This window comes from Schistocerca cancellata, chromosome 3 (genome assembly GCF_023864275.1).
Source record: "Schistocerca cancellata isolate TAMUIC-IGC-003103 chromosome 3, iqSchCanc2.1, whole genome shotgun sequence".
In the NCBI taxonomy this organism is placed as follows: Eukaryota; Metazoa; Arthropoda; class Insecta; order Orthoptera; family Acrididae; genus Schistocerca; species Schistocerca cancellata.
The window spans coordinates 307520031-307535606 of NC_064628.1; the positions used below are offsets into that span (position 1 = coordinate 307520031).

The 15576-nt window shown below is 43.1% G+C and overlaps 1 protein-coding gene across 1 annotated transcript in view; it reads left to right on the plus strand.

Moving 5' to 3' along the window:
- Positions 1-8603: 8603 nt before the first annotated feature.
- LOC126176703 (uncharacterized) overlaps positions 8604-15576 on the plus strand; it is a 244902-nt gene continuing 237929 nt past the window's right edge. Inside the window, exon 1 of the mRNA XM_049923870.1 lies at positions 8604-8774. Coding sequence (XP_049779827.1) covers positions 8649-8774 — 126 coding nt within the window. The 5' untranslated portion in view covers positions 8604-8648. The remainder of the gene's footprint in view (positions 8775-15576) is intronic.

Sequence of the window (15576 nt, forward strand, 5' to 3'; positions counted from 1 at the left end):
TGATCAATACCGAGTCGCGCAATTTTCCACGGAGAATACATGCAACATACATGATCTGTGCCTGCTGTTCACGAGAGCCTTAAGCTGGAAATGCCATTTGTTCGGCCACAGGCTACCTCCTCCAGAAGCCCCAACATGCCAAACAGTGTCATTCTAGGAAACGAGCCATATGTTCATCATTATAATTACAATTAAATGTTACGATTGCAGTCTCTATCTGACGATGTTCGACAATGAGCGAAGTATCAAGAGTACCTCCTCCTGATGGCTGTGGCTCTGGATATATCAATATGTATGTCCCTCTTACGACTGGACATAATTTTCCACGTAAAATCCTTCATCCCCCCATTAGGGATATCGATGCATTGAAATCGCAATCACCCACATTAAATCCATATCTCCCTTACGACCTCTCGTAGTCATTTACTTCGCACGCATCAGAACAATGACCACAGTGACCCTACACCCCAACACATACTTTACAATCCTGCTGATCAAACGAGTCTGTCACATACAACTCCTACTAAGTACAATACTTCACCAGTAACTGATTGCTGGCGGCACCAAATGTTGAGCGAAAATCCGCGCTGGATGGACATGCCTCATTCGTTTTTCTTGCAAATGGTACCAGTGTATCTTAGGATGAGAGACATATTCGTCTTACAAGAGACCTGATGTTAAAAACACTATCACAATGACTAAGTAACTGTCACCCTGCATACAATGCGGTCTTGGTTCTACAGGCAAACCAAGAGTTCCTATTATTGTTATGCTTTCTGGTAGAAATGTTGTCTCCAATTTGGAATCAAGTCTATCCATTGAACTACATACTTGCATTGGATCCAATGGAGATGTCTTTTAAAGATTACAACCACTGGTGAATCATATTCATGCCACTCTCATATCTCGAAAAGTCACCTTTTTCGAACCACGGGGTAGCCCCGTGGTCTGAGGCGCCTTGTGGCGGTCTGTGTGGCTCTCCTCCATTGGAGGTTCGAGTCCTCCCTCTGGCATGGGTGTGTGTGTTGTCCATAGAGTAAGTTAGTTTAAGTTAGATTCAGTAGTGTGTAGGGACTGATGACCTCAGCATTTTGATGCCCTAAGATCTTACCACAAATTTCCATTTCCATTTTTCGAACCTATCTGCTAAGGATTCGATACAACAAAACGCCATCATGGTTTTCTAGACAGTCTCTCTCCATCTTGTAACTGTTCCTCAGAGCTTTAATCGAAGTCGCTTCCACAGATCAGTGTTAAGTTTCATCACCTGTAATGTGGGAGGAACTTGTCCCATAGATTATCAATCCCAAGAGTTGGTCCCTGTATTGTTATTTGATACATTGTTTTTTTCTGTTATAACACAATCAAATAGTGCTCCATCCTACATAGAACACATGTTTCTTCTAAACCGTCTATTACATCATCACAACACTTTCATATCTACTATACACCGATAAGGGGTGCTAACCTTCACAACACGCACGTGTCTGGAGAGATCTAGTGCACACTTGGATGGGCACTGTGAGTAAGATTGGTGCGGAACAGTCTTCATTGAACAGCAGTTACGGACTTTGCTCACTCTGGTCCTTCACGGGATGTTAAATGTACATCTGATCAGCTACAAATTAAATCGAGGACGTCGTTGTGAAGAGGGTTGGACGAAGACAATACAGGGTGATCTTTCAGCCGTCAGCTTTATCCCAAGGATGCGAGAATGCTCTGAAACTCCCATCCATGTAGGGAAAGATGGGCAATCATAATCGTAAATTACGCAGTATGATCGAAGTGCCAGAAATATGTAGTTAACTTAACTGCAGCGGAATAGGGTACTGTCTGGTATACTTTGCTTCATGTGTCCGACAATTAACCATGAGTGGATGTACTGCACAGTCATCGATCTACATTCACAATCTACTATATGGTAAACGCAAAGCAGTGGAGGTGTGGTCTAGCAATGATACAGAAATTGGGAAGCATGCTATTGTGCCATTGCTCGGCATTGAAATTCTAAAAAAACTGGTAAAATTGCTAAAATGGATCACACTTCCAACGGTGGTGATAATTACAGTACATCACTCCATATTGACGATATCTTACCATCCCATCTGTCCACTGGTACGCTGTTAATTGCGACATAATGATTGACTGTTACAACTAGTTTCAGATGGAGCGAGTCTTGGTGGGACCAGCAACTTCTGGGCTTCTGGGAATGGTCTGCATGGAACAGTGATAGCATACATGACTGCAGTATGAGGAAACAATCGAAATGGAACACCTAGGCCTCTGCTACCATGTCACTGTGGAAGATGAGTTTAAATGTATAGGTCATCAATCAAATCAGGCAACTGTTTGAAAATACCCCACAATGCCACAAACTCTTAGAGTTTTCATATGTTACGCTGTCTTTCCAATGTTTTGTTAATAAGAAACACGCCATCTGTATTTTCTTTCAAACATCCTGTGTGTTGTACGAACAGCATAGTTTACACCCTGTAATGTCCAGCTTTCAGTGAGAGCCTCTTGATTGAGATGTGTTAATGTCAGTTTAGCACCTGACATAGAACCCAAAGTCGTGGTGGGAAAAACAGAACGATGGAATTATGGCGGTGTAAAAAGCTGTAGTCATACACTACTTGATTGTGTTATAAAAGAAAAAAACAATGCATGGAACAACAATGCACAAACAACAACACAGGGACCATCTCTTGTGATTGATAGTCTATGGGACATGGTCCTCCTACATTACAAGTGATGAAACTTTACACTGGTCTGTGGAAGCGACTACGCTCACAGGCCACCTGCTCCAATAGACCAATGGCTGTATATTTAACAGGATCGCCACATATTCTCGAAGCCAGCATGCTTTTCGATGTATTGGAAGACAGGGGCGTGGTAATATCTTAACGAGTACTCTAACAGGTGACATTAGTGGAGCTTTTATAGTTTGTAGTTCTCCTCTGTTTAATGGTACAAAATAACGAGGAGGGAGACAATGTTTGCGTGATAGCCGTGATTGTACACTGAGAGATGCACATCTTCTTTGAACTGCAGTACCTGTATATAGTTTGGAGATGCACTGCAATGCAGTAGCAAAATCCTCGTCCTTCTTCCAGTATCTGTATGTGGAGTCTTCCTAATTTTCTCAATAAGAAAAACCACCATCACTGCTCATACAGTTTTTTCTACTACCTAATGTTAAATAGGAAGCTTCGTTTGGCGCTGGCCTTACACATTGTACACTGTTGGTGGTCCTAGGATAACATGTTCCTATTTCCATGGAGTGGTCAAAACCCGGTTGTGTCGTATTAACTCACTTCACCCTGTTTCTCCACATGGTCCAGACACAACATTCTCCGCCTTCTGTTCAGTTCCGACTTAAGTTGGTATAATCACATGGACAAAGCTGTAGGGAAGGCGGGTCAGAGGCTGAGGAACAGTTACAAGATGCACAGAGACTGTCTAAAAAACCATGATGGAGTTTTGCTGTATGGGATCCTTAGCAGATAGGTTCGAAAAAGGTGACTCCTTTCAAGATACGAGAGTGCCATGAATATGATTCACCAATGACTGTAATCATTAAAAGACCTGTCCATTGGAGCCAATACAACTATGTAGTGGAATGGATAGAGTTGATTTCAAATTGCAGACAACATTGCTACCAGTAAGTGTAACACTGAGTGCCATGAAAATGGTTCACCAGTGGCTGTAATCATTAAAAGACATCTCCATTGGATCCAATACAACTATGTAGTGGAATGGATAGAGTTGATTTCAAATTGCAGACAACATTGCTAGCAGTAAGTGTAACACTATCAGCGACTCTTGTGTTTGCCTGTAGAATCAAGACCGCGTTTTATGCAGGATGACAGCCACATGATCGTGTTTTTATCATCAGGTTGCTTATAAGACGAATATGTCTCTTTTCCTAAGATACATTGCTAGCACTCACAAGAAAAACTAATGAGGCATGTTCATCCAGTATTCTTTGGTGCAACCAACGATCACGTATTGGCGAAGTATTTTACTTAATATGGGTTGCGTGTGATAGATTCACTGTGATCAGCAGGCTTATAAAGAATGTGTTGGGATGTAATGTTACTGTATTCATTGTTCCAACGTGTGCCAAGTAAGTGACTATGTGTTGTCATAAGAAAGGTGTGGATTTGTCGTGGGAGACTGCGACTTCAACCTATCGATAGCCGTAAGGGGGGGGGGGGGGTATGAAGGACTCTACGTGGAAAATTATGTCCAGTCATAAGAGGGATGTTGATATTGATATATTCAGAGCCACACGCGACAGGAGCAGGTATTTTTGATACTTCGCTCATTGTCGAATATTGTCAGATTGAGACTGCAATCGTAACATTTAATTGTAATTACAGTGATGGATATGTGGCTGGTTTCATAGGATGACATCATTTGGCGAACGGGAGCCCGTGGCGGAGGTAGCCTGTGGGCAGAACGAACGGCATTTTCGGCTTAGGACTCTCGCGAGCGGCAGGTACAAAGAAAAGTCGGTTCTTGCCCACAGCTGCAGGTGCAGGTATCAGCAGTGGCGCTCTCTAGATTGGCGAATAGCGAGATAATACTCAGTATGCACTGGGCTGTCTCCGCGACTGTATGTGTTACATGTATTCTCTGTGGAAAATTGGACGATTCAATATTGATCAGTGTCAAGTGTTGGCGCTGGTTATAATGATAACATCCAAATTCCTACCACTCGAATCACCCTCGAATGCCCTCCATGACTGGGAGAGGTGCAATGTGTCATACAAGATTGTCCACAATTGCGGCTGAGGCTGCTGTGGTAGTTTTCATTGACCTCTTGCGCATTGGCACTGCCTGTGTACAAGGGGACAGGCGTGCTGTGTGTGTGGACATCTGGGAGGTGAGCGTGCAGGATGTGCAAGTGTTTTCAGCGATCTCAGGCATCTAGCCATGAGAACTACTGCTACAGACTTTATCTAGGTTTAATATTGTCGTATTTAGTGCTTCTCAATACATCACAGTGGACTCTGTCTTGCTGAGGTATTTGTTATTGTTGTCTCTATCCTATCACGCAGTAGGCCCTTCCTCCTTCTTCCAAATGAAGCGGAGAGAACCAACTTAACGGTTACATAGAGCTTTAAAAACCCGACTGCAACATCAAATTACCAACAGACCAGTTTATTGTTTCTGACAGTGGTACTGCAAGCACACACACACCAATCCCCTCCACAGATTATTTAAGGACGTAGCATGCAACTGAGCAGAAATTTCAAATTTTCAGCTGCCTCCAACATGATGGACTTCCTCCAAATGACATGACTGTGCCAGTGTCCACTAACAGGAGACAAGGGGAAACAGTCCGGTAGGGTTTGGAAACGGGGCAGTTCCAGGACTGAATCCTGCCAAATCTTCAAATCCTAGTATCCATGAATAGGAAGCAACGAGCAACTATGCCATACAAAGGGTACTGATTTAATTAATTAGTCAAGCAAACTGATTAGAGTGATTGAATATTTCCAAGACATTCACAACTGGGGATTTACCAGGTAAACACCGCTTTGACTGTGGTTCGGTTGGAGCATTACCAGTGGCGTGTGCAGGCCTGGCAGGGGCACGCGACAGAGCATGGCCACTTCAGAGAGAGGGTGTGTGTGTTTCGACAGGAATTCCTTAGGTATCAATATCAAATGGTTGCCCCATTTGATGCAATTGTTTCTGGATTAGCACAGCATCTGGGCTGTCATTCCTCGGCCTGAGTATGTGTGGTACAGCCTGCATGTGCGGGAATAGTGAAGCGTTCGATCCGGTGCGCAATGCTGTATGGTTGGTGCAAAAGATTTTTAACAGTGTAAGTATGGTCAGAAAGTCATGTTGATGGTATTCCTTACACGATGGGGAAAGAAAAGCGCTGTATCTGTTTAAATATTCCATAAATCGTTTAAATAGACAATATTCCACGCATTACCTTGTTTACCAGAAATTGTTTAAATAATATTCCATATATTGCAGTCAATTTCCCAACAAATTGTTTAAATAAATCAACTATGTTCCATACACTGGAATGTGCCCCATAAACTGTTTAAATAAACAATATTCCACACATTCTTTAAATTATTTAAACAATACTCCATACACTGTGATCGATTTCCGCTAAGCAATCAATATTACCAGAAGGGAAGGGGCAAGGAAAACTGAAGGACATAGAGTTAATTAATTAGTCAATAAAATTGATTCAGTGGTGAGGGAGGCTATTCAGATAACCTGAAGCTACTCATGAATACCGAAAGTGACAGAATTGAGGTATTTTCCACCACTTTTTTCAATAAATTTAATTAGTCAATTAATTTGATATCAGAAGTGGTGCCGGGTTTCCGAGAAGGGGGGGGAGGGGTGATATGGAAAACCTCTTAATCAAACAATAGGTTAAGGACAGAGTATCCTCAGGAGGTCATAATCCACTTGGCAGAGCAATAGGTTAATTACCTATCAATCAAAAGGGAGCAATAGGTTTTCCCCTGAATGTATGCTTGCCCCTGATGTAGGCAACCCATAATGTGGAGTGACGCTGCTGTTGTCCCAGTACTTATGCATAGCAAATGGCTGTAATTTTTTACGGTAAATTCCTAAGATCTCATTCTCAAAGATCCTTGAAAATTTTCTTTATGTCTTTATCATTTCCTGATATACAGAGCTTCAAATTTACCCAACTTGTACAAGTAAAATTTGCATGTGCAGTCTGGTGTGTGTTTGTCAAGCGATGTATTACAGAGAAATACTCTGAAACTTTCTCATGATCATCAGAAAGGTTCTAGGAACACCATGTTCTAATGAAGCACAAGTAAAATTGTTCTGATTTTTAAAATTAGTTTTACATTATTTCAATTTTACTTAAACAAGCTTTCAAAACTTTACAGACCCATGAAGTTCTTTTCATATGAATGACATGCCCTGGTGCAGCAGGGGAAATGAAGGAACCGGAGGAAGAATGCTTCTATCAAAGCGCAAAAAAGGCGAATATGCTCTTGTTAATTAAAAGACTCTGACAGAAAAGGGGGGTACCATCTGTCTCATTCTACCTCCTGCAGCACCTTAAAAATTTTTACAAAAATGTTGGTATGCAGACACATTCGTGCTTTCTTATGCCGAGAGAGAAGGAGATAGTGGGAGTGGGACAGATATGAAAAAGTGATAAATGCTGGTAGATAGTAGACACTGGTTGTGGTACAGAAAGAGTGAAGGAGACAATGGCAGTCTGAGAAAATGAGAAAACGCAATAGCAGTGAAATGTAGTTGACAGCGATAAAGCAGTGTTAGGAAAAGAGTGAAGGAGACATTGTTCGTGGGAAAGGGATAAAGAGAAGAAGTAAGTGGAAGTGGTTTAGAGCTAGTGATAATGAAAGACAGAGTCTATGACAATGACAATGCTGAAGAGAGAGATAGCCGTACTGAGAAGAGACAGCAGCAGTGGGAAGGAATGAATGTGGTGGTTGCAGTAAGAGAGAGCAAGAGGGACACAGTGACAATGAGAAGAGACCGAAGGGAGGAGACTGTCGCTGTGACACAGGAGGCAATGTAAGTTAGAGAGACACAAAAGATAATGACAATGACTTGGACTGAATGAGCGAGTAAGAAGGGGCAAGTGGGAGTGGTTGAGTATGAGCGATTTAACAGCGATGGATTAGTAGGTGTGAGCGAGTTAAGTTAGCGGAGCTTATGGGATTGAGAGGTGAGTTGCACGTAGAGAGCAAATGGGGGCACATGCCAAAATTTTTAAAGGTGCGGAGGAAGGTAGAATAAGACAGCTATTACCCCATTTTTCAGTCAGAGTCTTGTCCTTCAGCAGCGTATTCGCCTCTTTTTGTACTCCGATAGCAGCTTTTTTCCGCTTGTTTGACTGCACTGTATTTCCCACTGTACAGTTAACAGCACGGCGAGTATGATTGACATGACAGTCAGGCTGTGCCTTTAAAGTGTGTCGAAGATGATAACTGTGGAAGTCATCATGGCACAAAAGAGCGGCTTATCTTCTGCTTTCTTTTAACGCGGGTTACGACAGTGAGGTCAAAAAAATTTGAAGGTAGAACGACTCACAAAGGAACGAAACATGCGTATCACAATGGAACGAAACGTGCGCTCCATAATCGAGTGCCTGGCCTTACCCTTCTTCATCTACATGAATTGTCTGCTATAAAACTGAGTTCTTGCGGCATAACACACATCTGTACGTACCAACTCAGTTACATAAAGGACGCAAATTTTAAAATCTCGACTCATCTCCCCCACCCTTGAGTAAATTTAGGCGGACGCTCGTAACAGTGGATCGGAAATTGCCTATGACGTGTTGTCGTTAACTCTATTTGACTGGCAGTCACTCCCATGTGACAGATTTTTTTTTTTACGTCAGGTCCATTTTCAGAATTGATTTCGGTAACAAACTCCAACGCTGTGTGACTACTGCCTCATTAGGCACTGACACGTTACCTGTTGAGTCAGAACACTTTCTTCCGGTCAGCTGTTAACACTCAGCGTCCTTGACAGTGGCGGGGGAGTACGTGGCGCTAGCGTGGGGGCCGAACGTACGGAACAAAAGGAAGTCGGCAGCGCAATGCCGGCAGTCGGCCGTCCGCGAACACTACTCTCCCGAGGCAGAAGGCAGGGCAATGGCTGCAGAAGGCGTTATGTGCATCGTGACCGTACCCTCTGCAGAACTCGAGGCGAAGATGGCGGCCGACTCTGCAGGGGCAGACGAAGACGTTGAGGGGCGATCATGCAGGCGGATGGAGGAGGTGCGTAACACTGCAGATAATGTTTATAGTAGACCGTAGAGATGATTTATCCAAACTGCATATGCTTCGGACCCGTGGCACTGCCCAGCTTTACGAGCGGGGGAGATTTAGCTGTTCCAGTCGTCATAATTCTGCTTTATTCTGTATTACATATTGGCAAAAGTGTTTTATTTGCATGTTCAGTTCCTTTGCGTCCCGCTGTGCATTATTACGAACTTGCGTCTCTATACTGACAGTATTGTTGACTTTGCATTGTTAACGAAGATAGCCTAAAAGTCATTTGTCATTTCTTAATAACCCTCACAACAAACGACATATGCGGCTAAGCAGAACAGCTGGATGAACAAACTTCATTTGAATTAATGTTAGTGATAGTGTGGCCCACTCTGTGATGTTTTTGCTATCCTTTCTAACTTTTTCCTTTTTTTGTCAATATCCTTCACAATAAGTTCGTCTGCTGTTCCGGTGCAACTGTGGGAAGTTTTCATGCTTGTTTTAATGTTTAACCCATACAGATACGTCAGCATTCTCTGTACTGATTTGACTGAAAGTTCACTGGTATCCTTTTTATTTTCAATCTCCTTACGAAAAAAAAACATTTCCTCCTTTGTTCAGGATCAGTATTATGTAAATAATAAATGAACCATTAAATATTGATAATTTGTACAGTCATAATAAATCTGTTGTCAGAATTACATGAGAATGAAAGAAAAAAGGTACCAGGAACGAGACTCGATCCAGCGACTTAGGAAACTTCGCGATTACTCGTTTGGTTGCTTACTGCTTGCATATTTGCGACTATACAAAGTATATGAGCAGCCCTAAAATTTCCATACTCGATCTTCACGATATCGACTCAGAGTTACGTCTTCCTGTTCACATATGTTAAATTCGTAGTAATGCTCTCCACACCCTGTCAATATGAATCAAATCGGTGAGAGGAAGTACTTCCCTTGCCACACCACGTGCTTGCAAATCCGTGCGGCTGCTCATTGTCGTGGTGACTAGTAGTGCTATTGTTTTGGCTCACCGTAATCACTGAAGGTGCAATAGGTCCAGCCACACACTGTTACTGGTTTTGGGATTTGAGTAACGCTTCAAGGCAACTTCGGGCTAACAGAAAATGTCTTCTGAACGCGTGACATGCGACACGTAAAATGTATAATGCCATGTTAGTTTTTAGTAGCACGTCCGTCGAGTCATTTAGCAAATAAAAAGGAGCACCGAAAGTCGTCATTTCTAAATCGCTTTCACTTTACCGTGGAAGTCCGTCGTTAATACCGCTCTAATATGGCTACAAACTTGTATCAAATGTCTACCGCTACATCGGCACATACATTCTGGATTCCGATGTTAAATTTGCTGCTGTCTGCAAGCTCATCATTCGAAATTTGTATCACTAATAATTAGGGGCAAGGCTGCGACGTTATGATTCTCGATGTAAGATCTTGCACCAAGCCCTTATTAGGTCTTGAGCTCATTATAGCAAGCGTACTCATTTCGATCCTTATGCTTATTTCTTTCGTCACAGTAAATCAACGCAACATTCTAACAAGGATGGTTTACGTTACTAATAGGCTGTTGAGCAGGTCAGCTTCATTCTTATCTGTTCTGAGAGTCTACGCTGTTTCGTCTAAAATTCTCTTTGCATAAAATCGCGGTTGTGAAAGTCGTTAGATTTTTGCATTAATGACACGCAGGGAATTTCGATACTGACTCAAATTCGAATAATTTCGAATAAACTCCTACGCTTCATTTTTTCATTATCCAATCACTGTACACTACCGACAATTCTCTTGATATATTAGTGGCTGCAGAAGACTGGGTAGGTCTCGTCTTGATGCACAACTATGATTTTTATTGTGTGCCATGGAAGTGTTTGGCATATTGTTGTTATTATGGGTGGCTGATGGTGTAATAAATAAGAATCTGGTAGATTTGTTAGCCTCCTGGTTTCTTTGTTTCCATCTCTCCAAAAGTATGCGTGGCATGCTGAACCAATAATTAGGCAAACAGAAATCGTATGTTGATAAATTATAAATCGTGATTTCAAGAAGGCATGTGATTACATATACCGTAAAACCTGTTCAGCTGTCTTAGAGGATTCGCGACGTCACAGAAATTCATCAACCTGGTGAAGATCGGCCTGAGTGGAACACGTGGTAAGGTGAAGGTGGTAAACAGAGTAACAGATACCGTTGAAATTGATGCTGGTGTCAGGCAAGGAGATGGTTTACCTCCTACCCTGTTTATTTTTTCTCTTGAGAAGATCGTACGTGATACCTTTAAAGAAAACGTTGAAGGAATCCAAGTCGAAGGGAAGCGATGTCACATCTAACCTACGCACGTGATATATGCTTACCTAGTAACTCTGGAGAGGAACTGAAACAAATTACCAGGGGCACTGTAGGTGGCCACGAGCGAGATCCAGACGTCTCTTGAGGTGGTTCAAGATTCGCATGATATTGTAGGGCTGTGGGATGCGGAGAATCCGAAAGCATGACTTTTTTGAACTTCTCGTATTTGACAGAAAAGTGCTGTGGAAGGTCTTTGTTCCGATGTTGGACGCAACCACCAGTGCATCGAGGATGAGACACAATTATGGGCTAGATGAACAGTATCAAGATGCCAGTATAGCAGGAATCATCTGAAACAAGTTACTATAGTGGGCTCGATATGTGGTTCGGATGGAAGACCTTGCCATGGATGTGGACGGATGGCAGATGGCATCATTGGATGAATAGAAGACGATGGAGAAGAAAACTTGTAGCAACGGGTGATCCATTGGGCCTGGTAGCTTCGAAGTAAAGAAGAAGTATAAAAGAGGATCAAAAAGTTTCCCATGTAGGCAAGGGATGGCGTGGCATTCATGGCTTTCCGGCATGTGTGCGCTAAATGCGAGAACGTGAACTATTGCGGCGTTAGCACCAAATGCGTCCAAACAGGACCATCTTGCCGTTAATATTGTCTTAGCTGCAAAATAACACTGGTAGACATCCATCGGTGAATGAACGATGTGTATGGGGCAGCTTGTCTGTCGAAAAGTGCCACAAGGGCTGCTGCTGTTTCATAACGCAGGTCCCCATATCGTAAATACCGTAACGCAGAAGTTACGCCAACTCAAATGAGAGACACTCGAACACACACCTATAATTCTGATCTCTCCTCATACGATTACCACGCATTCGGTCCCCTAAACAGGCGTTGAGGAGTCGACGATTCCAGTCGGATGAGGATGTGTAGCAGGCAGTTACAAACTTCTTCTCGCAACAGGACACAGTGTTTTATCAGACAGATATCTTCAAAATGGTGCATTGGTGGTATGATTGCGTCGATGCTCACGGTGATATTGCCTGATATGCCCTGGTCTGTACGACCGTCGAACGGGAACTTCTTGATAACTCTTATGAAGTGATAATCTGCAATCCGAGGGAAGGACATCGGGAACCACTATCATTATCTCGGCTCCCTGTTCCATCCGCGAATGGTACATTGTAAAAACGACAATAATGCTCTCCGTTAACACAAAGCCTCTATTGTGGTGATTTGAGCATTCCGTAACGGTCTCATGTTTATTATACGATCCCGTGACGAAACTTCTTTGTGTCTTCTCTGTCAGTCCGAGACTGATAAGAAGTATTCATTAATCGATTTTACAAATGATTTATAAGTCACTTATTTCACGAATGAATTACATTTCATTATAATTCATCAAATGAATTTCAGCTTGGCATTTGCTTTTTCTGCTGTTTTCTTTATGTGATAATTCCGCTTTACGTCACCCCAGATTATCAGTCCTATGTATTTTACGGTTGTTACTGCTTCCAGTGATCTCTGAAGCAATTGTATTGCGCACAATACGTTGCATTTATTTACATACTGAATCCACTACCAGTCCCTACAGCTATCATTGATCTTCCGCAGGTCTTCTAACATTTCGTTACAGTCTTATAGTACCCTAGCCTTCCTTTAGCCAACAACATCGTTTACAAAAAGCCTCATGGAGCTTCCGACGTTATCCACTAGATCATTTATATGTACTCTCTAAGAAAAACAATGAAAAAAGCACCACGAAGGAACTGTTGACGCTGTCACAGTGCACAGTCTGCGGGAGAGCTCCATGGAGTGCAATAGTGTCGTTACAGTTCAAAATACATGCGAAGAAAAATGGAAAAGTGGCAAGGCGAAGGAATTATCTGTACGGGACGATAATCGGCAGATGTAATCTATCTGTGCAGACAAACAAATGGTTAGTAATTCAAAAAATTGGATGATTCATTCAGGAGAAAGAGCTTCACAAATTGAGCAAGTCAATAACACATTAGTCGACCTCTGACCCATATGCAAACAGTTACTCGGCTTAGCATTCATTGGTAGAGTTGTTATCCTTCTAAGGTATATTGTGCCAAATTCTGTCCAGCTGGTGCGTTAGGTCGTCAAAATCCCGATGTGGTTGGGGGACCTTGTCTATCATGCTCCACATGTTGTCAATTTGGGACAGATAACGCGACCTTGCTGGCCAAATAGGGTCTGGCAAGCACCAAGACAAGCAGTAGAAACTGTTGCCGTGTGCGGGCGGGCATTTATCTTGCTGAAATGTGAAACCAGAATGGGTTTTCATGAAGGGTAACAAAACGGGCGGTAGAATATCGTCGACGTACCGCTTTGCTGTAAGGGTGCCGCGATTAACAATCCAAGGGGGTCCTGCTACGAAAAGATATGACACCTCAGACAATAACTCGTGGTTGTCAGGCAGTATGGCGAACAACAGTCAGTTTGGTATCGCACCGCTGTCCACGGCGTTTCCAGCCACGTCTTTGCTGGTCATCGCATCTCAGTTCGAAGTGGGACTGAAGACAGTTCTGCTCTAGTCAATGAGATTCCAGGCCGAAGACGTGTCTGGAGACGCCCCAGATAGCGGTGGGATACCAACCTTGCCCTCCGACATACGGGCCGACAAAGCGATGGTCTGTGGTGTCATTTCTTATCATAGCAGGACCCCTTTGTCTGTCAACTGCGGCATCCTTACAACCAGCGGTACGTCGATGATATTCTACTTCCCGTTTTGTTGTCCTTGATGGAAAGGCATTCTCGGCTTACATTTCAGCAAGATAATGCTCGCCCGTACACGACGAGAGTTTCTACTGCTCTTCTTGGTGCTTGCCAAACCCTATCTTGGTCAGCAAACTCGCCGGGTCAAATGTTAATCATCTTTTTGTATGTACATATGCATCATTTCTACCGATTCCCGTCCTATTCGGATAACTCCTTCGTGGTGCGTCCTTCTTTACCCTTCACTTTGAGTGTATTTTAAAGAGTAACGACACTATTACACTTCATTGGAGCCCTCTCGACGACTGCACACCGTGAAAGCATCATCACAGCCGGCAAAGCAGAGAGGACTTGTGATACTTGCGCACTTCACTCGATTTTCATACACACGGACTCGCAGCATCCAGGTACAGCACATGTCTGCCACAGTTGGGACTAGTAGGCCGCAGGATTTTTTAAATAGAAAGCACGGCATACTTCTTCACCTCGCTTCCCAATAACCTTACGTCATGTGGCGCGAGGCCCTTTGATTAACACCGCGACTTGTTGCCGAAAGCCACTGTGCTATGCGCAAAAGACCGCTTTTCCCCATGTCATAACAGCTTTGCGCGTTTCGCGTTGCTCCCACTTACGACATACTTAACACCTTCACCGTCTTAACCGGTCGTTAACTTGCTCGTACTGTTCCTTAGAGCACCTTTCCCTTCTCCGATTTGTGTGTTTACGAAAAATATGCATTGCAAAGACATATAGTATGCCGTCACAAGTTACTGGGAATCGTTGGTATTTGGTTCAAAGCTGTTACTCATGTAACTTGAGCTGGTAGCACCTCCTCTTTTTGTTACATTAACAACATGAAATCTCGTGTAAAGTCTAAACACTGAATCCTGGTACGCCGCAGGCGAAATGTGTTCTCATCCTCTCTGGAACGAGAACAACAGTTATCGCGGGTTTTCAGGAAAAAAACTGATGTGACTTGCACCCGATACTGAAGTTCATCACAACGATACTCGACGTAGTTCAGTCGGTTCTTTTAGCGGGACATCCCAGTAAATCCACTTGATTTTCTTCGAACTTTCATCTTATTTAAACAAACACTCGGGTAGGTACTGGATAAGGCCAGGAAAAAACAAGAAGAGTGTAAGTATTATTCATTTACGCAAAGATAATATCTGCACTGTAATTTTAAGCGTGGCGTTAACGATTTTTAGCCGTTTTTGCCCTGTGGATCGCAATTATCTAAATAACTAACCACAGCAAATATTTCAGATTTTAACTCTACATTCTTTAGACGTTCATGTAGAAACGGCAATTTTCCGTTTTCGAAAATACATCGAAGAGCCTAATACTGTGTAGGGCCCCCGCGAGCACGCAGAAGAGCCGCAACACGACGTGGCATGGACCAATGTCTGAAGTAGTGCTGGAGGGAACTGACACCATGAATCCTGCAGGGCTGTCCATAAATCCGTAAGAGTACGAGGGGGTGGAGATCTCTTCTGAAAACGACTTTGCAAGGCATCCCAAATATGCTCAATAATGTTCATGTCTGGGAAGTTCAGTGGCCAGAAGTGTGTTCCTGGCGCCAATCTGTAGCACTTCTGGACGTGTGGGGCGTCGCATTGTCCTGCTGGAATTGCCCAAGTCCGTCAGAATGCACAATGGACATGAATGGATGCAGGTGATCAGACGAGATGCTTACGTACGTGTCACCTATCAGAGTCGTATCTAGACGCATCAGAGGTCCCATATC